This window comes from Phacochoerus africanus, chromosome 6, assembly GCF_016906955.1.
Source record: "Phacochoerus africanus isolate WHEZ1 chromosome 6, ROS_Pafr_v1, whole genome shotgun sequence".
Taxonomy (NCBI): domain Eukaryota; kingdom Metazoa; phylum Chordata; class Mammalia; order Artiodactyla; family Suidae; genus Phacochoerus; species Phacochoerus africanus.
Genome location: NC_062549.1, coordinates 78,934,299 through 78,958,298, shown reverse-complemented (window position 1 = coordinate 78,958,298; position 24,000 = coordinate 78,934,299). Strand labels below are relative to the sequence as shown.

The following is a 24,000-nucleotide window of genomic DNA, read 5'->3' as shown; positions in this document are numbered from 1 at the left end:
GTCCGTACCTGAGTTTATGAAACTACCTTTTAAGGCTAGACTAGTGAATTGAGATAGTTCCACAAGAATAACCACAATGTTATGAATATTAGGATGGTTAAAAGCAATTAACAACAGATTGATTTGAACTATAAAAACAAAATTTTAAAGGATGGCAAAATTCAAAGATGATAAAACCAAGCAAATTATGTTAATGGGTTATCAATGATGCATTGAATTTTTAAATGAATAAATGTAAATAGGCAACAAATAGCGAAGTAGATCAGATTCAGAAAATATTTTTATTTTACTCTATTCCACCTTTAATCACTGGTTAAATTATGTTTCTGACTCTTGTGTGATCACAATATCCACTTAACACGGTGAGGTTATCAGATAATGAAAAATAAAGCAATGATCCTACTGATTTTCAAAATAAAAATTAGTGATGACTCAGTATACGTGAGATACACTTTTTTTATATCAGTTATCTTCCAGGTTTATTAGAGTTGAGACCCTGGGCGTAAACGCCGTGCGTGCCTGTGCTTGCTTTCCTGGCCGGCCAGGTCAGGGATTCGATGTCAACACAGTGGAGAGAGGGGGATGGTGTTCTACCCCCAGGAGGAAACAGGTAACAGTTCCGCAGATGGCTTTTCTCCCCCTCTGACGGTAGGGTGCCCTCCCCACCGCCAGGAGTGTGTGGTCGCTGGTGACCATCTTCCCAAGGACATAAACTGTTCTCTTTCCAGAAGATTTAGGTTTGAGGGTCTATCGTTTTACTGTAAGTCTGGTGGTTGATGGTGTTATAGTCTAAATTTATTGTTTTTCTGTGAATTTTGATATTTGTTCATTTTTGAAAACACATGAAAACTTAATGTTCCAGTTAGTATGTATAGCTTTGTTAAAATATCACACGTAGGGAGGTCCCGTTGTGGTTCCGTGGGTTACGAACCCCCCTAGTATCCATGAGGATGCAGGTTTGATCCCTGGCCTTGCTCAGTGGGTTAAGGATCCAGCGTCGCCATGAGCTGTGGTATAGGTCACAGATTCTGCTCAGATTCCATGTTGCTGTGGCTGTGGTGTGGATTAAACCCCGATTTAACACCTAGCCTGGGAACCTCCATATGCTGCAGGTGCAGCCCTAAAAAGACTCCCCCCCCCCCAAAAAAAAAAAACACAAAGAAATTACAGGTAACTTAGTGGCTCAAAACAACACAAGATTTATTTTGCTCAAAGATCTTCAATTTGAGCAGAGGTCATTGAGGTTGGTTTCTGCTCCCTGCTGGTTTGAGGGGCAAGATAAAAGCTGACCCCTGACCTCCTCACTCACTCATTAGTCAGATGCACCAGCTCCTGGCCTCTCTGTCGTGACTGGTTCCAAGGGCAAATGACCTGAGAGACAGAGAACCGGGATGGAGCCATACACCTGTTAGATGTAACCAAGGAAACAAGCAGCATCAGATCCACCCCTTCGGTTTGTTGACGGTGACCCCATGCTCACACCTGGCTTCAAGGGGCATGGACATGGACTCCAGGTCTTGATGGTTGGTGGCAGGTTCTGGGAGAGCAGGTGGGCACCGAATCTTGCTAGGCCACTTGGGACTGCATAATGGATCCCATTCTTCTCCTTGGTCAGCACGAGTCACAGCATCCTTCCCACCCTCACAGTACACTCTCCTCTCCCCAGACTCTCCCAGATTCTATCCCATTGCTGCTGCAGGTCAGGACTTACTCCCAGCTCAGATCTTGGGGTAGCTACATCTCCTTGCATTTGGTTCCTTGAGTACAGACCCTCTGGCTCAGAGGATGTTGTTCTGGGCTGACTTCTATCCATTCAAAATTCATACCTGGAAGCCTGATGTCCAGGACCCAGAACATGCCTGTATCTCAAGACGGACTTTAAAAAGATGGTTAAGTCAAAATGAGGCCCACCTGCATCTATCCTGACGTGTCCTTGTAAGGAGAGGAAACCTGGACGCAGACCCACATGGAGGGAGACCCCAGAGGCACAGGGAGAGGGCAGCCGTCTGACGCCACGGAGAGAGGCCCCAGGAGAAACCATCCTGCAGACACCTTGATGGCAAACCTCCAGCCTCCAGACTGAGGAACTAAACCTCTGATGTGTGATCACCCCGTCTGTGGAGTTTTGTCACGGGAGCCCAGCAAACGGATACACGTTTGCACCAAAGAGACTTGTCTCCTCCTCCATAACCATCACACAGGGTGTGTGTGTGTGTGTGTGTGCGCGCGCACGCGCGCGCACGTGTGTTGAGGGGGAGTCGAGAGCCACAGTGGACCCTCCTGTTCAGAAAGAGGAGCCCTAGGGACCCACAATGGCCCCGGTCATGGCTGCGGCGACTCCACAAGCCTGCAGGACATGCTGTTGGCTCCTTGCTCAGGGCCAGGTGCGTTGCCTGCCGTGAGCCGTGGGGCCCTCGACCGCCCCCTGCGAGCCGGGTTCTTCCTGCGGAACTTCTGGCTCTGCCCTCTGAATCCTGCTTCCCTTGAGCCACACCTGGCAGGTTAAGTATCTGTTCTTGATTTGTAATGTGCAGAGCATATTTTGTATATGTTATATCAGCCAGCTGATTTCTAGTAGATGTTCACTTTTACTTTCTGCTTATTTTCTAATTGATTTTTCAAATTCACACAAAAGTCAAAGTATCCAATGATAGGTTTCCCTTATATACAAGTTTTCTTTTTAGATCTCAGTGTTCTGTTGTGGTACGCTTTTATTTGTATATGTCTAGGATTTCTTGTACAATAATACTTTTTCAAGTAGATATTTTGGGTGATATGTTCATCCCTTCTCTCATTTTATCTGCATTTGCCTGGTATCTTTTTCCACTGAGTTAATTCTAACCACTTTTGCTTTAGTTTAACCACATTATTTTACCAAATCTAGTGTGTTAATGACAGTAACTGGGTTTATTTAATTTTAATACTAGGTAAGTAGTTGGTCTTAATTTGATTGTGTTTTAGTTTATTATTATATTACTTGACATATTGCGAGTCATCATGAAGCAAAATGTTATTCTGAGTAATTGTGGAACTATTTAAGGTGTGTTAAACAGATACCTCTGCTGTATGAACTGCAGACAAGGTATTTTCTTCCAGGCAGCTGCAATGGTGATGTTAGATGTAGTTGTGTTATCTTTGGACCGACTTCCTTAGATTTCAACCTGTGATCCACTCGTTATGCTGCGAGCCACACGGGAAGTCCAAGGATCCACTCGTTGATTCATTTATTCTGAACACTTGCTATGTACAGGTACCATGTACAAAATTGAAAAAAACTCCTAAACTGTGGGATCCTTGAGAGTGCAGACCACACGCTGTTCATCTTTGCATCTCCTGAACCTGCTATGAACTTGACCCATAGTAGGTGTTTGAGAAATATGCACTCCTTCCTTCCTTCGTTACAAGGAAGGGTGAAGTCAGGGGCCCTTCAGAGAACCTTAGATTCCATTACATGGATGCGGCCTGGGGGCGCAAACATGCACACCTGGGGAAGTGAGACATGCCTGCATTTCCCAGGGAGCCTGTGAGGAGCCGTGGCCTCCCGAGTCACGGGAACAGGGAGGTAAAGTTAGGGAGTATTTACTTTCACTTCCTCCTACCCCAGGGACTGGCCTTCCTCCCCAACATGTAAACCCCCCAGGGAGCCGGGAGCTCACACAGCTCCCACAGAGGACGCACCTGGTCGGCTTTGCCGAGACGAGAGGAGCTTTATCTTCTTTTTGCATCAGAGCTTAACTCCACCATTGGAGAAACACCAGGCCACAGCTCTCGTCCCTGTGGGTTCTGGCTTTTAAGACCAGGGCTTTGCCTGCCCTTGGAAAGCACTGTTCATTCCGAGATGGCAGAGTAAGAACCGCGATTCCTTCTCATCAAGTCGCAGTGGAGCGACTTTTTTGCCCTTCTCTCCCTTTGGAGAGATGAATGACTGCACCTTAGAGGGAAAAATCACTGTCCCTGCCCCTTGCCTATTAGTGTCCTGCTGCTCATAGAGGACACTGGGCCCAGGGGTGAGTTCTCAGAGGAGGACAAGGGCGCTCAGTGTTCGCTGCAGGGTGACTGGTCCGAAATCCCTCTCTGATCCTGGATATACCTACGTGCTCACGGAGGATGGAAGGAACCAAATGAATGTTAAATGCTCCCAGCTAGACGACCGTGACGGAGGTGACCCCCTGCAGATTCAGGCTAAGCGGCTCGTATACTGATTTTGCCCCCCGGGGAAGGAACAGAAAGACAAAAGGCAACGTTGCACAGTCCACTTCGTGCCCACCCTGTGCCTACTGATCTGGATTTGGTTTTGCCTTTTAATAATGCTGCTGGGCTTGGGCTTTTCAGGGGGCTGTGTCCGCACCACTGCACGGGGGTGTCACTACAGCTGCGATCCCTCCTGGATTAATCCTAATTGAATTCTGATCACATGTGTTGCTTAATCTACATGAAATTCGTGTAGTACATCCAGCTGAGGGAGACACTGCACAGTGTGCAGTAGTGTGACAGGGTCCCCTGCGTTCAGAGGTTTACTGTTGATTGCGTCAGTGGCCCAGGTGCTTGTTGTAACAAGCCAAGTGTATTAGTATAACATGGACAAACCATGGTGACAGTCCACAGGGGAGGTTCACTCTTGTTAGAAAAATCCCAAAAGGCTTTATGTCCTGGATAAGCAGGAAACCTTCTCTGACACCCGTCGTGATCTTGGACTTGAGCTGCGTTAGGTGCTGGCGATTCAGACACAGGCATCACTCAAAGAGACCACAGTCCAGCAGCACGGCAGTGAATGAGAAGTGGGCCTTTAGCCTGTGGATGCTCCCTCACTCTCTTCATTCTCCTATTTGTCCCTGAAACTTACCCAGTGAAGAAACGAGCCCTCCTTTGGCGAGATCCCCAGTCGGATTGCTAATTGCCTCTCTGTGGCTGTTCTGCAGGTCCCTGTGTGTCTCTATGACCTGTAAACTGGTGGTTGGTGTAGGGACTTGATAAGGATGAGGTTCCTGCATCTGGGCTTTGGGAGGACACTTTCTGAGACAGCGGGTGTGAGTCGTGCAGGAGGCTGGCACTGGGGTTAGGCAGCCAACCCTATTGCTCACTAGGACATCAGATGCTGAGAGTCTAGTGTTGGCAGCAGCTCTTATGTTTTAGCTGGTATTAAGTGTCTAGTCTTCCTGGGTTGCTCAGAAAGGGGGTTCTTGTTCTCAACATGTGGGGCTTTGAGTAAAAGGTTGGGAAATTCCAGTGAGATGAAGCCAACCTCACAGAACCACTTCCATCTCTCTGCCCAAGCATGCAGTTCATGCAGGAAATGGCAAAGGAATCTTTTATGACAGAAAAAATGGATTCCACTCTGGGAGCTTTCCAGAGAGTCAACCTCGAGTCAATGTGCTTTTCTCATTTGACTAGTAAACTTTCTTTCCTGTTTTTCTTATAGAATTGCCTTTTATCAAATATAACTTAACAGTGGACTGCAATCACAAGCATTCAATGAGCTGTTCTAGAAATAAACACAGAGACACATAAAAACCTGATGTGCGAAGCTGAAGGGAAATAGTGAAATCAACTGAAAAAAAAAAAAGTTCAGTGGTTGTTAAAACTGAATTACTGGATTTCCTGTTGTGGCTCAGCGGGTTACGAATCCGACTAGGATCCTTGAGGATGCGGGTTCGACCCCTGGCCTCAGTAGGTTAAGGATCCATTGTTGCCATGAGCTGTGGTGAAGGTTGCAGACACAGCTCCAGTCTGACCCCTAGCCAGGGAACCTCCATATGCCACGGTCCTAAAAAGACCAAAATAATAGCAACAGCAAAATTGAATTACCGTCTAATTGGAGGAGGCATGATGGGCTGACACAGCTGGAAATTCCTTTCCTCAGCCCCAGGACATCCCTGGCCGGGAAAACTGGGAAGTACATTCTAGGGTGATTAAAATCTAGAACGCTGATTGAAAGCATTTCTTTAAAAATGGTAGCTATTGATATATCTTTCCTGAAGTAGGTGGACTGTTGCTCAGTGGGAAATACCACTGCCCAACTCCTGAATTAGCAAAAATACTGTGTTGTTTTTTATTTTTAAAGAGGAAATGAACTACTGAGCACCCCTGAATTGCCATAGCTGGGGTTCTTGAGAGAGAAGAGAAAGAGGAGAACAGGCCCTGATGTTGAGCAGATTTTAATGTTCCTAATTTGGCCGGCTATTAAAAAGAGAGAAAAAAGCACTTAAGAATGAAATCAGATAGTTTACAGTGAAGTGTTGACTATACGGTGATGCCTGCAGATGTGCAGGATTTTATGGTTTGATGTGACGGGGCAGGACCTCTCTTGAGCTCTGAAACTTCAGATCTTATAGATTACCCAGCCTGCAGGCTGGGTCCTAAAATGTGCACTGCGGTCATTCTGCTCATCCTGTGCCTTTACCTGCAAAAGGCCAATGATTAAACTTCTCAGAATAGGGAATCCTAACGCTTCTTACTTCACGATTGCTTAATTTATGATATTTCTAATTCCCTAAAGCTTGCTTTTCTCATGGAATTTATATTCTCCTACTTAGAACTGACTAAGAACCTTTTAAGGGTTGTTTTTAGCTTTATGTCAAAACCATAGTAAGATAATGTTTCTTCCTAAGATAATACTTATTCTGCTGGAAAACCTCCCTCTTGTAGAGAATGTCATGAATTTTTATCGTTTTGTGGGCTCCCTGTGCTTCATTGGTACCAAGTAAAGGAGACTTTGGGAATTTGTGTGAACCTCTCAGTGGAGTCTGTTTGTGCCTGATTTGTTCTTTTTAATAGGAAAGACAGACAGCCATATTTTCTTTATATTATTTTCTGCCTCTTCTCATCATTTGAAATAGTTGACTTTCTCATGCTTGCCGTCCCAAGTGAGGGTGAGCTTGGACTAGGAACTTGATTCCGAGTGGGCTTTGCGACATCTTACTTCCAACCACACCATCTAGATACTGCACAGCTAAAATCCAGAGAGGGGGACTTACTCAAATGAATTGCTGAGGGTAAAAGCCATTAGATAGTTCACTTAAGATTGGAAAGTCATTTTCAAGCTAGAGCTGAACAACTATGTCTGTTTTATGTGGCTCCCAGGAAGGAAGTTTTCACTCTTCTTGCTGCTGCAGTGTCCTCGGGGGAGGCAGGACTCAGCTCACCTGCCCCCAGGCTGTCATCCTTGCCATATTGGTAAATAGCCAGTACAAAAATTAAGAGAGCTACGAAACAGATTTTCAAAAGCCGTTGAAATTCTCTTGCCTAGTCTCACAGTATTTAGACTTCTCAGAATTCCTGCATTAAAGAGCACTTCTAGGGATTATTCTGCTCACCGAAAGCACATTGCAAATGGGTGCAAACAGCCTGTCTTTCTGTTATTCCAAACAAGCGGGACTCAGCAATATCATGGAAAAGAAGGGCCTTACCTGGATAAGTGACTCGAGTCCTATGCTCCCCTTTACTGAGCGATGTGCTTTTTATGTGTGATCCACCAGGCATTTATGTTAAGTGCCTTTAGCCAGTGAAGCATGTTTGTTCATGCGTGTGCATGTGTGTGTGTTGTGCATTGTTGATGGACAACGCAGTGAGGACAGGAGCCAGCCCTTTTCATTCATACAAGGTCAAGTGCAGCCCCGTTATCCATGTTCAGTGTGATAACAGAGCTTGAACAGAAACGTGAGTGGGTGAGGAATCAGTGAGCGGGGACTGAAACCATCAGGGTGGATGGGGAAGGGCGTGATCTTTAGTCGCAAATCACAGGCTCTCGGGGTTCAGTATTTTACCTGGCCCCCAAAGACAACATTGTGCTTCCGCAGGACTGACTGACAGTGTGCACCCAGTTCCCAGGGTTGGGGGGACAGAAAGCCCTTGCAAGAGGTGGGGGGGGCAAAGGGTGCAGCCCCATCCAGGAGGGTGGACCAGGACGGAGACATGCAGTTGGTGAGCACCTAACAGACTTTCCTCCAGTTCTCCCCACGGAGCTCAGTCTCCTCCCTTCGCATCCCTGCTGGTGCAGACCTGGCTTGCCCTTTGCTGGCTTCCCTGCAGAAAGCCTGGACCTTCTTCCCCAGAGGAGTTCTTGATGTCTGGAGCAAACAGCCACAGAAACACCTTTTTATTAAAAGGCACTATTGACTCTCTGCAAATGAAAACATGCCAAGCTTCCTTTAAATTAGATTCCATCCGAAAGCTTTGCGGGGTTTGTCTGGAATGCTGGGGAACATGAACAGCTCCTAACAGCAGATTTAGGCTTCTTATGGGTCCGGCTTACATTTTCTGTATGTTTTATCACCATTGAACCTTGCATGTAATGAATGAAAAGTGAATTAGCTGTGACTGTGTGCTGTTTCACCTTGTCCTGGTTACCTGTAGGCAAATCTGGGAACCTGAATGTTGACATTACCATGGCTTCTTTAGACTGGTTTTCTGTTCTGTGTAACAGATTGCCACAAACTTGGTGGCTTAAACAGCATACAGGACACCTCCCAGTCTCTTGTGGGAGGAGCCCAGGCTCGGACTGGGGGGCCCCTGGCTTGGGATCTCCCAGGACTGCCGTAAAGGTATTGGCCAAGCTGTGTCCTTTCTGGAACCAAGGTCCTTTTTCCAGCACAGGGGGCTGTTGAGAACTTAGTGTCCTATGGTTGAATACAGAGGCTCCCATTTTCTTTCCAGTGAGAAATTATACAATTAAAGGTGAAGTAAGCACACAGAAATGTGAGCCAGTTGTGTATAATCAGAACATAACTAATGTCACTAAGCTTCTGGAAAGTTTTGAGATTTGGGGTATGTACTTAGATATGAGAGTCAAGTGTCTTAACATTTTTTTATGGCATAATATTAATTTTTTAAAATCTCTTTTTAAATTAAAATGTAGTTGATTTACAATGTTGTGCCAACTTCTGCTATACAGCAAAATGACCCAGTCATACATACACGCATATATAATATACATATATATATAATATATGTACATTCCTTTACTTATATTACCTTCCATCATGGTCTATCCTAGGCGATTGGATATAGTTCCCTGTGCTGTACAGCAGGACCTCATTGCTTATCCATTCTCAATGTCATCATTTGCATCTACTAACCTCAGACTCCCCCATCCATCCATCTCCCTGACCCCGGCAACCACAACTCTGTGAGTCTGTTTCTGTTCTGTGGATAGGTTCATCTGTGCCATATTTTAGATTCCACATATAAGTGATATCATATGGTGTTTGTCTTTCTCTTTCTGTCTTTCATGCTTCACTTAGCATTTGTCTGTCTTTCATACTTCACTTAGCATGAGAATCTCAAGTTGCATCCATATTGCTGCAAATGGTGTTATTTCATTCTTCTTAATGTCCAAGTAATATTCCATTTTATGGACCACATCTTTATCCACTCCTCTGTTGATGGACATTTAGGTTGCCTTCATGTCTTGGCTGTTGAATACTGTTGCAGTGAACATATGGGTGCATGTATCTTTTTGAATTGTAGTTTTGCCTGGATATATGTCCAGGAGTGGGATTGCTGGATCATATGGTAGTTCTATATCTAGTTTTCTGAATATAGAACTACCATACCATTTCCCATAGCAGTTGCGTATAATCTAAATAATGCGTGTATATCTCTAGTTCATGATGACTGGGATTAGATGTGATCTACTGAATGAAGAAACTTGAGCTCATATTCATTACCTTCTCATGCTGCCCACTACTGCCCAAATTTGAAAATTCTATTAGTGTTTTGATTAAATGGAGCCATCTTTATATCCTCACTTGCTCTAGAGGCTGCACCTTTAGGGGCCCTCGGATGTCTTCAGAAGCACCTTGAACTTCACAGGAAGGAGAGCTAGAGACACCTTAGCATTGCTACACAAGTTGTGCTCCAGGCCATTTCCAGTTTCTTGGGGGAACACCTTCACTCTTGTGTTTGCTAAGTTTTCATTGGACTAAGCCTTGTTTTGAACCTTAATTAACTAATGGAGGATAAAAGCAAAGGTCAGGACGGTTTATCTCCACATGTCCTCAGGAAACCCTGAAAGACAGGAAAGGAACCCATTTCACATTTGCATTGACACACGATTCTGGAGACAATTAGCTCAAGACCCTGGCTCACATGTCAAGATTTCTGCTGTGCTTTGCAATGATTTAGGGCCTAGAAACATGGATGCAAAAATACTATGTTCAACTTTTTCATGGGAACTCCATTCTTTTAAGAAATCTCTCTATAACAGTTAGTCGGATGTCAGCAGTGTTGGGCTAATGCTGTGCTATTTTTCATGGATTTCAAAGTCTGTCAGTAAATTAGGAAAGTTACCACCTTCTCTGCAGATACAGCAATGTTTTTTAAGCCTTGATTAGTTTATTCAAGTTCAACCATCAAGTGCAACAATAGGATATTTTCCTACCAGACATTTGTATGTCTTCCTGCCTGTGAACTTGCAGATAGCTGGACACTGGTTGCCTCTTGGTATTTAAGAGCTATGCAGGCTGGTGTTCCGTGACCTCAGAAGCGGCCTTCCTGCCATCCTCACTGGCCACCGTCCACAGACATGTTGCCGCTGGGCACTGCAGTGCTGTGACCGTGGTATTTCCCTCTGTGGAAGCATTTCCTTTTGCCTCTGCTGTCGTAACTGTAGCTGTCAGCTGGTTCTTTCCCTGGGTGCATGAGCACCAACATTTCCCCAAACAGGCATGTCTGTCATTTTGCTCCACGCTCACTCTCGGTCTGAGTTCCCCATTGCAGTCCATGAAATGCCCCCCAGACAGGGCTCTGGGTTTCCAGCTTTCTACTCTGCCCACACTCCTAGGATCCCGGGCCTGCTCCACCATGCCCAGACCCATGTGTGGGACATCTGGATGGGCCTGACCTGGCCTGCTCTCTGCATTCGGCTTTGCCGGGTCTGCAGGCTATAAACTGCCGGGGTCTCAGCAGTCCCAAATCTGCTTGCTTTGCATGTCATAACAATAAAAGCCTGGCCTAGCTCCAGTTTTTGCATCTCTGTTTTCCTTGTTGTTCCCGATGTGATCATTTTTTTTTTCAGGGAAGTTCGCTTTGAGCTAGTCTTGCATCAATGATAACAGTAATGTTTTTCAATCTCAGTGATTTTGTGAATCTGTCTAAAATATGACACAAATGTCTAAATGAAATACGAAAAAATATATTCTAAATTAAATGTGTGAAACAAAGTCTAGAGTCGTCTGTCAACTTCCCTCACCCTAAACACTTTAAAAAACATATGTCAGCATCATGAAAGTAAATTTTAAGGTAGAAAGCTTCAAGATTAAAGATTAAAAATATAATTTCCAAGTATTTTTCTCATTCTTTCTTTGTCTTGGCTTCTGCCAGTGCTCTTTCCACATTGAAGGTGCTAGTCTTTCCTCGTCTTACTTTTGCTTCTTCCACTCTGATGCGTCTTCCTTTCTTCCCACATGGATGTGTTACAGATTTCTCTGACTACTCATTTAATTCACTGAATGGTTAGGTTAATGTTAAAAATATTAAAAACAGACGATTTTCCTCGAAACATAAGCCTTTGTGTAGAAGAGATGTTAGGATAAATTAACCACTCAGTTCTAAACCTCAATTAATGTGTTAATCAGCAGCTAATATTGACTAGTGTTACTCTTCTGGTGGAAATTGTAACCACGCACCCACGCAGATAGCTCATCATTGTTGCAAAGCATTCAGTGTTTCCTCCAGATTGAACTAAATTGGGCAGTGAACTTGGCAGTGATTCATATACACCAGGCAACCCACCATCATTTCCAAAATATCTACTCTCAACTATATATAACTGTATAGGTGATAGAATTACACAGTGTATATAAAATATCTCGAATACTGGGCTTGCTTTGCATCTATGTGGTAATCCAGCGTCTGGCAGATCATGTTTGATTTGTTTTTTTTTTTAATTCCTCTTGGAGAAAGTACTTAGCTGTCTTAGGATTATTATGCTGACAGTACTTTGGTGGTGTCCTGGAGAGCACCCCTCTTAGGGATGGAGCCACGTGACTACAGGGAAACCAATCTCCTGCCCTCCTTCAGTGTGTCCAGCCTTGGAGTTTCCCTCTGGCAGATGGCTGGGAATGTCTCCACTGGATTCCCAGGCCTCCACAAGGGAGGCACCTCTGGGGGTGATGGGCAAACTTGATGTTCTTGGGGGAAAGATGGTCAAACACTCCTACTCTGCCATGTGTCTGATGTCACCCAGTCCTGGAGCTCTGGAGGCAGCCTCTGCTTTGTGAAAGGGAGGTGACCACGGCTGAGGCTTGATTGTTCAGGGGTCGGGAGCTGGACTTTATTCCCTCGATTTTCTCAGGTCACTGGTGCTCCGTGACCTCCTGTTTATCCATTTGGAGCTGATCTAAGCACAGCTGGGACTCTTCTGATTCATATTTGTTGCTTTGTGGGCCAGGTGTCAGGATGGCCAAGGCTTTGCTGGTTGTTGTTACCATTTTATTCTGTTAATTTGGTTGGAACTCGGTCGTTCTCAGACTGAGGTCATCTTTAAAGGCCTGAACACTAACCAGCCTGTTGTGAGTGACTTATTTTAATTATTATCATCATGCAATTATTATTTCATGTTTTGAACATCATATCATGCAATAGTATTAGTAGTATTAATGAATACTATTTAAATAGTATTAATATTTCATAGTATTATCCTTTTAATAGTATTAATGAATAATAATGTTCTTTCTTATAAAATTGAGCTGAGTGCGTGTGTTCCCTACTGTGAACCATGAGTCTGTATATTAGTGTTGAAATAGATGGCTCTTCTGATGGGGAAGGACTCTGAAAAGGCAGTTGCCGGCACTGTTCAGCTCCATCCTGACCACTCGTTAGATGTTTGCAACCTCTCCCGTTTCCTTGGGCCGGATTCACCACCTGCAGCCTTGCTAAGAAGTATGGTCCAGAAGCACCAAGTTTGGGCCTTCTCCTGGGAGCCTTCCCTCCCTCCAGGGATGCGCTAATAGGATCCCAAGGCCACTCTTTGCATCTCTCTGAAGTACAACTCAGCTACTCTCCTAGGCCTCTTAATGAATGAAGATTTCCTTTTTTTGAAATACTGCCATTTTTGAAAAATTATAGAACATTTTTCACAATTTATGTCAGTCCCTGAATTTTCAGTGAGAGTGCCACTAATATTATATTTCTCTCTTGAAATTCTCAACAGGATCTCTTTTAATAGCTGCAAAGGGAAAAGAGAAATCAAGTGTCTGTTAAAACTATCATTGTTAACACCAAGGGCTAGATGTTCAAACCATGATGATAAAAGTATTGTTCTTGCTATAGAAAAATTTGGTAATTGTTTTGAAATAACATAGTGATCAACTATTTCCCCTTGATATCTAGAAGTTCAATGAGTAAAAACATCAGAGTTGTTATTTTTTGGAATGGTAGAAAAAGATCTTAATAGATAACTAAAATCTAACAACATTATACTAGTGCTTTAAAATTTAATTTTTTTTCCTGGAGTTCAGTGTGCTGTTACCATTTCGTGTGGTCGGTAACTTAGCTTTTGTTTAGGATGGATAGCATCATTGCAATAAAGCAGCAAAGGGTTTTGATTTTCTGAGTGCTCTGTGTGAGGCCTCTGCCCAGAACACTCACCCAGGACCTCAGGGTGAAAGGGACCATGGGAATTACCTAGGATAGTGGTCTTAAACTTGACTCTGCAGAAAGAGGCTTAATTTGATGTGGGAAGCCCGTCCCTTACCCTAACCAGTGGTCCCTGCTCAGCATTTATGTGTTTTCATATTGAATTTCTACAGCATTTAGATGAAACAAAGCATCCCATGGCTCGGTTAATACATACGGATCCCTGAGTGATTTTCTCTTTCTTGTTGATGGAAAACTGCTTTCCTGTGGAAACTCATTTCCACATGAAGGAATATGATCTCATGGTGAGGAGGAAGGTCATGGGCTGAAAAGCCTCAGGCGCTGGGAGAGAAGCAAACAAGTGCGGGTGCAGCGGGTCTTCAGTGGGGGAAACTGGGCATCAATTAACTCAAGAGCAAACGTTCCGCCAGAGTGAAGTTCAACCCACAAACCAAACCCATCTGCTGGCCCGTGGCTGGTACTGCAGACTCTCATGCAGAGGTACTTGAAAAGATGGGGCAAGGAACACGTTCCGAAGCACAACCATTTCTGAAACGTGACGCATTCGTGATAAACTAGGCTCTTTTCATCACTGACTTGAGCATGAAGCCTTGACTCTTCAGTGTCCTCAGAGCCTGTGCAGGCAGGTGCGGGGCAGGGCAGACCGACCCAGGTGGGCTTGGCTGCCCACCTGAGGGATGTTCGGGGGGGGGGCATCACAGGGGGGTCAGGATGACACACCCCCAGAACTTCACAGTATCAAGAGTTTGGGCATCAAATAGATAGAGTTTGTGAAGGAGCCAGTACAGGAGACACGTGAGTGAGGGGCGCGGAGGCAGAGGATAAAGAGAGGGCAGCTTATGAGCGATCACAGCAGAGTCATCCTCCAGCCACAGGAGCTGCGGGCAGGAGCCAAGTGCAGGGTAGCGAGAGGCAGTGGTGTCAGCCTTACAGCCCAGCAGGCACTGCCTGGGACACTGTCCCGGTGACGGAGCCAGAAGGGGCTGACACATCCTCTGCCAGCCTCAGGACACTCATGGCAGCCACTCAGAGGTGGCCCCCCAGGGCTGCGTTTCCCAGCCCCGTGTGGCTGGGTGTGACTTGTGATGAGAAAGAAATGTGATGCACACCAGGGGCTCAGCGCCCACTTCCCGCCCTGCCAGGAACTTGGATGTAAGGGCAGAGGCTGACCTGTCCCAGACCACAGGCATCGAGGGCAGCAGAGGGGGTTTCAGACACTGTGACGTCCCCTCTTAACCTGGTCATTACAGGAGGGAGGAACGAAGAGCCGTCCTGTCACAGCCACAGTCATGGTGGCATTTTTTAAAAAATAACCAGGCACTATTCCACCAAACAGAAAGGGAAATGACATGTACAGAGCTTCTCCCACGGTACATGTCACTGAGTGAACAAAAGGTCCTCAAAAAACCAAAACCAAATGCCATTTTAAAAGGTCCTATCGTTTTAACCAATTTATTGGTGGGGGGGGGCAGTTAATCGGTTTCCAGTCGAGGCATCAGGTGGGGAGCTGAAAGTTACAGGGAGGGTGTGCTCAGGGTTTGAGTTTGGGATGCACAAAAAGGTGGGAGAGCAATTTTGCATATTTTATAATTTAGCCTGGGGCAAGTTCTATAAATAGGTAACATTTTCCACTCAGTACACAGAACAGTCATAGTAGGCAGAGTGTCACACAGACTTCTTTACACTCAGTGACTAAGCATTCTGGAAATCAGCTAAATTATTTCAATCCAGATATATGTGCACAGATGCTTTCTGTTGGTTCTATGTAACTCCCTGTTTAGTCCCTACTTCAGTGCATTCCCACATGTGTGCCACTGTGAGGGCCGTTCCCTGTATTTTGTTAAACTCAGGCCAAATGAAGCCTTTTGAGAGAAGCAGCAGTATTTCAACATGCAGCTTGCATGAGTTTGGCTGTTTGTCTAACTCTGCTTTCCCTGTTTTGGTTACAAAGATGAGGCTTAATCAACAGGAACCAGTGTTCTTCTGAACATAATTGCCAACAATACTTTTGGTGAATTTCTGGAGCATTGGAGATGACTGGGCAAGAGATGTTGGTTCTGCTATCTTGAAGCAGAAAGAATTCCATGATCAGAGAGATGTCTGAGTTTTCTTTTAAGGCCTTTCAGTTGATTGCATGAGCCCCACCCAGAATCATAATCAGTGCACAGTAATCTCATTTACTCAAAGTCAACTGTTTGTAGATGTAAGATAAGTCTCATAGAAATCCCTACACTACTATTTGATTGAACAACTCAGCACCAGGTGGAATACCTGGCCTAAGCAAGTTGGCACGTAAAAACTAACCATCACAGTCCTCCCTTATCAACTTGGCACCCAGACTCACCTTCTTAACCTACTTTACTCCAAATAAAGACTGTAAAGTCACACTTGCAATCAAGATAAAGCAAATATGCTTCATACAACCTAATGCACTAGCCATTTCCTTTGAAAGGAAAACTAAGTCCTTAAGTCATATTTACTCTTATTCTTTCTATACTTGAACTTGAAGGCTGTGATATTAAGGTTTATATCATCAGTAAATCTTATGTTAGATCATAAGGGGATGAGAGGGGGAAGAAAACCAAAGATTTTCATCATCACATTCATAACACAATAAGGAAGAAGTCCTCATGCACTTAGAGTCCTTATTTCTACAGCTAGACACATGGCTGTAGCTGGTGTTGAAAACTGCCTTCAGCTGCCTTTGCTCTCAGCAGGCGCCTCCAGTAGTCATGGTTTCCTGGAGGTGGAGGCTTAGCGTCGTTTTCACTGGATACATGTAACTGGGGTGTTTCCTAACAATGGAACATTATTCCAATAAAAGCTCATGACCTATTGAGCCATGAAATTACACATATGCATCTCAAATGTGTATTGCTAAAATTTAAGACAGTCTGAAAAGGCTCTATACTGTATGATTCCAATTATGTGACATTCCGGAAAAGACAAAACTGTAGCGATAGTAGAAAGATCAGTGGTTGACAAGGGTTCACAGGGAGGGGAGGGGGCTGCACAGGTGCAGCATAGAAGTCTTAGGTCTGTGAAGTTATCTGTGTGCTGCTTTAGTGTGAGTATGTGACACTCTGCATTTGTCAGATCCCATAGAGATTTAAAGCACAAAGGCAACTTAAACTATACAAATTAAAAAAAAAAATACTTAGGAGATCAGGAGACCCTATGAAAAAATACAAAATGTGGCAAAGAATGTAACTGTGATATGAAGTCTGAAATGATTTCTTTGAAATGGGGAGCGGGGAAAGGGACTGACTCTATATTAAAGTCATATTAAAGGCAAAAGACACTGCACTCTGGTTGATAAAGTTGTTTGCCATGGGGGGGGGGGGTATATGTTAAGGCCCGTGTGGCCGTCCATGCATGCTGAGGTGGGACGGCTAGGTGGTGAATGGTGGGTGCCTAGCAGCCCGGCTCCCTGGGGGAGGAGACTCTACAGATGATAGACCTGGAGACTGGAGTCTGAGACCAGAAAGGCCCATGCGGTCATATGATAGAGATGAACCAGCCCTGAACTCAAGGGTTGCTTCACAGATATGGGTCCTTCCACATAGAAGAATTTCTAAAGCTGTGCATTCGGACATGGCTTATCCCACACAGAGACGGTACCTGCTCTGTCCGTGAGAGGACCTACATGAATGATTGGATAAATAGTGGGGAGTCTAGAGTCACCTCCTAAATCAAGTAATTCCAAATAATCCCTGGAGATACTCAGCCCCCAAGGGAGGGAGCAGAACTCCCCATCTCTACATGTGGCTGTTTATAGTGACTTGTCTCTGAGGAGTGCAGTGAAGAGGTTGGGACAAAGAGGACGTCACAGCGGGGGGGACATATAAACCTCATCTCAGCTTGATGGTCAAGGTCAGCCTCAGCAGCAGTGGGGCGTGCTGATAGTGTGCATCTCTGAGGTGAGGTGGGAAAGTGGCGCTTATCTCAGTGGGCTCCCTCTCCAAAACCCATAACCCTTCTATAATCAGGAAAAAACATCAGAATAATCACAGACCATTCTGCAAATTACCAGTAACCCTCAAAACTCTCAAAGTGATTAAAGAAAGCAAAGTCTGAGAAATGCTCACGGCCACTGGGAGCCTAAGAGGCCATGATGATTAAATTCAATGTGGCATCTGGAGGGGACCCTGGGAACCAGCACTGACAGCAGGGAGAACTAAGAGAGTCTGAATGAAGTGGGGACTTCATTAATGAGAGCGTAACAGTGTCTCTTATTAATTGAAACAACATTACACACCATGTGCCATACTGATGCTTGGCATCTACCAGCCTAAGAGGTTAATGACCCTGGAGGGAAAGGGAAGAGGGGTATATGGGAACTCTCTGTGCTCTTTGCATAGTGTTTCTATAAAGCTAAGACTGCTCTGGAGAGTTCTCTTGTGGTGCAGTGGGTTAAGGATCCGGCAATGTCATTGTAGCACTTCAGGTTTGATTCCTGGCCCAGGAACTTTCATGCTGCAGGAAAAGTCTAAATAAATAAATGCATACATAAAACTCTTCTAACATAAAAGTTTGTACAGAAAAGGTCTCGGAAATTTTTTAACATAAAAATTGAACAACTTTCGCTTGTTTTTTATTTTTATTTTTATTTTTTAATTTTTTATTGTTAGTTCCCTAATACAATTTTTTTTTCTACTGTACTGCATGGTGACCCAGTTGCACATACATGTATATATTCTATTTTCTCACATTATCATTCTCCATCATAAGTGACTAGATATAGTTCTCAGTGTTACACAGCAGGATCTCATTGCTAATCCATTCCAAAGGCAATAGTTTGCATCTATTAACCCCAAGCTCCCAGTCCACCTCACTCCCTCCCCTTCCCCCTTGGCAGCCACAAGTCTGTTCTCCAAGTCCATGATTTTCTTTTCTGAACTTTCACTTGTTTTTAAATTTATAATCACTGAAAGTTTAATGACAGCTAGGAAATGTGTTACGTAGTAATTAAATTGTCTTGAATATCATACTAATTCTTTTTCTGAATACATACCTCATATTATTATCAGATATTTTCATGAAAGCTAATGAAAAATTAAGAGAAAAAGGAAGATGTCTTAAGAAAGGTAGAAGGCATAGAAACACCCCCATCCAAATCTGAGATAAGTTTAGATGGGGGTTACACACCCTTATGTCCGTTTCTCTATTGCATTTAGCAGCAGGAAATTGATTCTCCAGAGACACCATGTTTTTATGTAATCCACAAATACTGATGTTTTCCTACTTTTATCAAAAAGGAATAACTTTATGTCAAAGTGGGAGTTAAACAGATACACAGAGTTCTTTCAGATACAAACTTTAAGAGCAGTTTTGAGAAGTAGTAAACTAATGCCAAATTTCTCACTCCCACTAAATAAATAATTAGATCGTTATAATCTTAACATCAAATTGCCCATTTATTTGTTAATGATTTGTAGTTACCTGATTTGACTAAAATCAGCCTCCTTATGTTTTCCAATCAAACCAAACCACAGACTTACTTATGGAAACAATATATTATGTATCCATCCCTTTTCCTTCCAAGTCGGTAGTAATAATCCAGTGACACACTTCATCTGGTCACTCAGCCTCACCTGACCAGTGCTCATCAGCCTCATACAACAGAAAGTGACAAAGGGCCAAAAGGCTGAGAGGAGCAGTAATTGTGAGGTGCATAAGGTCTTCCATTTTGGGAGTTCCCACTGTGGCTCAGCAGAAACAAATCTGACTAGTATCCATGAGGCCTCCGGTTCGATCCCTGGCCTTGCTCAGTGGGTTAAGGATCCGGCGTTGATATGGCTGTGGCATAGGCCTGCAGCCCCAAGCCTGGGAACTTCCATGTGCCATGGGTGGGGTCCGAAAATTTAAAAGTAAATAAATAAAGTCTTCCATTTTGGAATTCACTGTACATTTTACTTTGAAGTCTCATTCCGCATTTTTTATACTGACAATGTGTCAATTTTCTATGACAATTCTTAGTTCTATTAAGTTTGTCATATAATTTAAGAACATTTAAAAAACTGACTCACATGCATTATGTGCATTTAAGTCTATGTGTTTTAGGTATTATAGTGACCACTAAATGGATCTGTATTAGAGATTTCAATTGATTTGTCTTAATAAATATTATTCACTCTGATAAATAGCTTGTTTTCTTACACCACACTGTTTGTGAATACAATTTTAAGTTCCAGAGAGAACTATTCATGCATGCAGCTTTTTAATTAAAAAGAGAAAGATTAGTCAACCTTCTTCCAAGAGATAACCATACGAAAGGCAACTTTTAATTACTCCTTTTGAAGTTGCTGCCGCTGCAAAGTTTAGCGGGCTGAGCTAACACTTGGGAGCGGAGGCCGACCCCGCCCGGGGCCCCTGCTGGACGCTTAGCCGGTCAGCGGAGGAGGCGTGGAAATGCACATCCTCTGTCCCACGAACCATGGCAGATGCCCCACATCACAAAGGACTTCATCTGCTCCTCCCAGCCCTTCATTGTCCCCGGAGCCTTGTTCGCACAGGTGCCTGTGAGCACTTTGCCCGCAGGATCCTCTGCGTCCGCGCGTGTAAGTCTTCTCGTTTCCTCCCCTCACACCTGGAGCTGTGCTTGATGGCGTTTCTCTGTCTTTGCAGACGACGTCCTTTGCGGTGTCCTGGCACATGGATTTCAGGACTGCCTGTGAGGAGGTAGGTTCCACGGCTTCCTGCTCTTTGATCAGGGAAATGGGCAGGAGGCAGCTCCTTCAGGAGGTGGGCGATTGTGAAGTGTCGCTTCCAGAGCGCAATCTGTGTCTGCGAGTCAGAAAGCCACAGGGCGCCTGGGGAAGCCGGGTTCCAGTGTCCCTTCAAGAAGACGGAGCCTGTTTGATTTCACTGAACTGCCCTCCCCGTGAACTTCACCCTGCAGGATTTCAGGAGTGGGAGGCGGGAGCTAATTCCCCTCGCATAAATGGTTATAAGCTAGAAAACATCTAAGGTCCCTTTCCGCACCAGAATCCTTTGCTTTTATGATTCCAGTATTATTAAAGAATCTCAGTGCTGTTTCAGGATTAATACATGGCAACTCTTTAACTCCACAGAGCAGTCCTCACGTCCTGTGGGAGTGGAACTGATACCACTGCTCCTTCAAGGGTGTTAAAGGCAGTGGACAGGGCATGGACTTGGCCCCCTTTTTCAGGGAAGGCAACTGTTCTGTTTTAGGAAGATTATCTTTTCCTGCAACATTCAAAGCATTGTCTTTTCACTCTCCAGGCAAAATGCAAGCATTCATGTGTTTAAAATATTTCACATTTGCTTAAAAGATATAAATATTTTTATTGTGTATCAATAATCCAAGAAGAGAACATAACTGGATTATTTATGATAAAGGTAAAAAAATCTTCAGTATTAACTTTTTGAAAACTGTTCTTTTAGTGAAATTTCATGCATTAAGTTTCTTGCAAAAATATCTTTTTAAAATAGGTGATCCCAGAGGTTCAGAGTTTGAGTCTTTAAGAAAAAGAATTATAAATTGCTTTCATACTTTCAGTACTTACACTTCTTTTATTTTTTTAGTTTTTTTCTTTTCAAAGTTTAAGTATCATAATACTTTACATCTATCTGTTAGCATTTTTTAAATTAAATCTGTTTACAAACTTCTCTCACATGCTACACTGACATAAGGTGAGAGTGTATAACTTATTCATCTTTTAATTCAGCACCTTTCAGTTCGTATTTTTTAAAAAGAAGAAATTAATATTTTAGAAACAAATTTATAAGCATACGTTTTAAGTGTATCATTTCTAATTTTAAATGCAGTACATGGCATCGTATTTTCTTCTTCATATATTCTTAATTTTAAGTGTGGCAAACCAACTATTTCTGTTCAAGTATTATCTTGTGTTTTGAGTGGTGCAGCCCTCAATTAAATCTGAGCAAATATTTGTGTGAATCTCACGGATATGAACTACATCTGAGACACGTGGTAGAGACTGGACAGTGGCCAAATGGTTTTAACAATTGGTTCACCTTGGACTTCAGAGGCTGACACAAGATTGATCTCCCAGACCGTTTTTTTAAACAAATGTTTTGATCCATTGATTTGAAATATACACCAAATTCTACTTAAGGTTCGGATGTATTTCACGATGGCGGCACCACTGAGGTCCTCTCATGCTGGCTGTGATAGAAGTCCTGGCTGTCGTGCAGTGATCCTCTGAGGATCTGACATCTGACTGTCCCCCGCCGCAAAGCTGACCTTCAAGGACCCATCCCAGGCGGGTCCCCGGGGTCCCCCACATGCTGACTGGGAAGGATACAGCACAGAACAATGCCCTGAGGATGGCCAGCCTTGGAACATGGCAGTGGACTGGCACCAGGAAGATGAATTAGCTTCACCCTGTCACTTTGCAGATGAGCAAATTGAGAGGTTTTATGGATGCGAGTGCCATTTAATTAATTAGTTAAAAGCAAAGCCGTAATTCGTAGCTTGGAACGCCTGAGTCTAAGTTTGGGCCTCTTTCTAAGGTACTGCATTGCTGGAAATTATATCAAAGTCAAAGACATGTTAAATAAAACCTTTCTCTTGACTGCTAATAAGCTACTAAAGATGAAAATCTGTGTCCATCAGACAGATCTAGCTAGAATATTACCATGTGGATGACAGGAAGTCTATTTTTTGTAAAGGACTGGAAGTATGGCTGGATAAGTTTCATTTCAACACCTTAATTATCCAAGGCAGACTTAAAAAAAGAGAGGTATTATTTATTGTTTAAAAATTCTACTCTTAAAAAGAAAAAGTTATAATTATTTTAAGGACCTGGGATTTAAAAGTCTGACAAGAGGCAAACATGTAGAGAGAGAATATAGCTGGGACAAAGGCAAAACCCACAACATAGAAAAAGGGTCTGTGTAGCCAGGCATAGCACAGATTTCTCTGCTTCTCGACGTGTCGCCAAAAGAACTACGTGTTCCAACATGCCGGTTTCTGCCTTCAGTCCAGGTTTTTCCCATGTTTCACTCTCACATCTGCATCCCTTGAGGTGCAGTCTTCATCTCTGTGTTCACTATGAAAATACATATTTCTCTATAACATATGTTTAATAACTTAATACGCATGCACACATTTAATTTAGTGTCTCATAATCTGTGACCATGAGTTAATCAACACCTATTGAAAGAAAGCTTACAATGAATAAAAGACTGTCCCAGGGCCTATAGATGAATAATCCTTAATGATGAAGGACATTAACTTATAATGCCAGTTACACTATATTAATGACTTACTATAATAACAGTAACAACTTACAATAAAAACTTACCAAGATTTGCTTGAGATAGCAATAGATAAGGTGAAGGCAAATGATGTGATATGGAACTAAATGTTGAAGTCACTGGATGTGGCGCCTAAATACAATACTGATTACCTGTTAGGCGAGTGTATTTATTCAATGAAAGGCCTGAGTTCCAAACATTTAGGACTCATCTTTGCCTGGAAAGGGTCTCTGGAGCCTGAGTGGCTGGAATTTAGCTGAGAAGGAGGCCAGCCCAGCAGGGAAGGGAAAAGGAATAAGTGCAGTTTGAAGCATCTCCTGTGAAAGGGACTTAGAGCAATGATGCTGCCAGACGGTGCTGCGTAAGGAGCCGCGTGTCACTCACAACTACAGGCTCACACAACGAGCTAAGTTCTATTTGGCAAAAAAAAAAAAAAAAGAAAGAAAGAAAAAAATTCAGACAAACAAGGATTCCTATGCAGTGATTAGCCACACACATGATGATCTCTGCTTAGTTTCTTGCAGTTTGCAGGTTCTTAGATGTGATACTGCAAATCCTACCTTTCAAGGTTAAAGGAAAATAGATTTTCAAGTTTCATGAAAACACAGTTTGTGTTCTTTCAAAGACTAGAACCTAAACTAAAGGGGTTCATAACTTTGAAGTAGAAAATAAGTTATAGTCATTTTTTTAATTTCCAAAAGTTCTTGGTTTAAGCTAAGCATATATTCTTAATACATTTACATGTGAAGTTTGTTTTTAAAACAAAGAGTACAGCCATGTAAATTCAGGAACACATTTCATTGATTGACAGAGAACGAGTCAATAACTACATGTTTGATAGTGTTGACTTTTGAGTAATTAAGAGGGATTGCCTTTTAATATTTCTCTAAGCAAAGAGTCTTCAATGTGGGTTTATAAAGTCCAGCTGCAATGTAGGACTGTCCATCAGGGACAAGAAAACAGCTTTTGCCTCTATATCATTTTCAAGTTTTACGTGTGTTGTATAATTTGCATGATATATTTGTACATTATATGTAGTAATGCATTTCTTCATTCGTGTAATGCATTCACGGTTAAAAAAGTTTGAAGACAAATGACTTTTGTTAATAAAGAAGATGGGTGCAGACCTTAAGTTTATACTAAAATGTGGGGCTGATG

The 24,000-nt window shown here is 43.3% G+C and overlaps 1 protein-coding gene across 6 annotated transcripts in view; it reads left to right on the top strand.

Moving 5' to 3' along the window:
* Window positions 1–24,000, top strand: part of SNTG1 (syntrophin gamma 1) — a 452,524-nt gene that overhangs the window by 279,917 nt on the left and 148,607 nt on the right. For all 6 annotated transcript variants that reach the window (XM_047783939.1, XM_047783941.1, XM_047783938.1 and 3 more), the window contains one exon: window positions 20,224–20,277. In XM_047783939.1, the coding sequence (XP_047639895.1) occupies window positions 20,251–20,277 (27 nt within the window). In that variant the 5' untranslated portion in view covers window positions 20,224–20,250. The remainder of the gene's footprint in view (window positions 1–20,223; window positions 20,278–24,000) is intronic.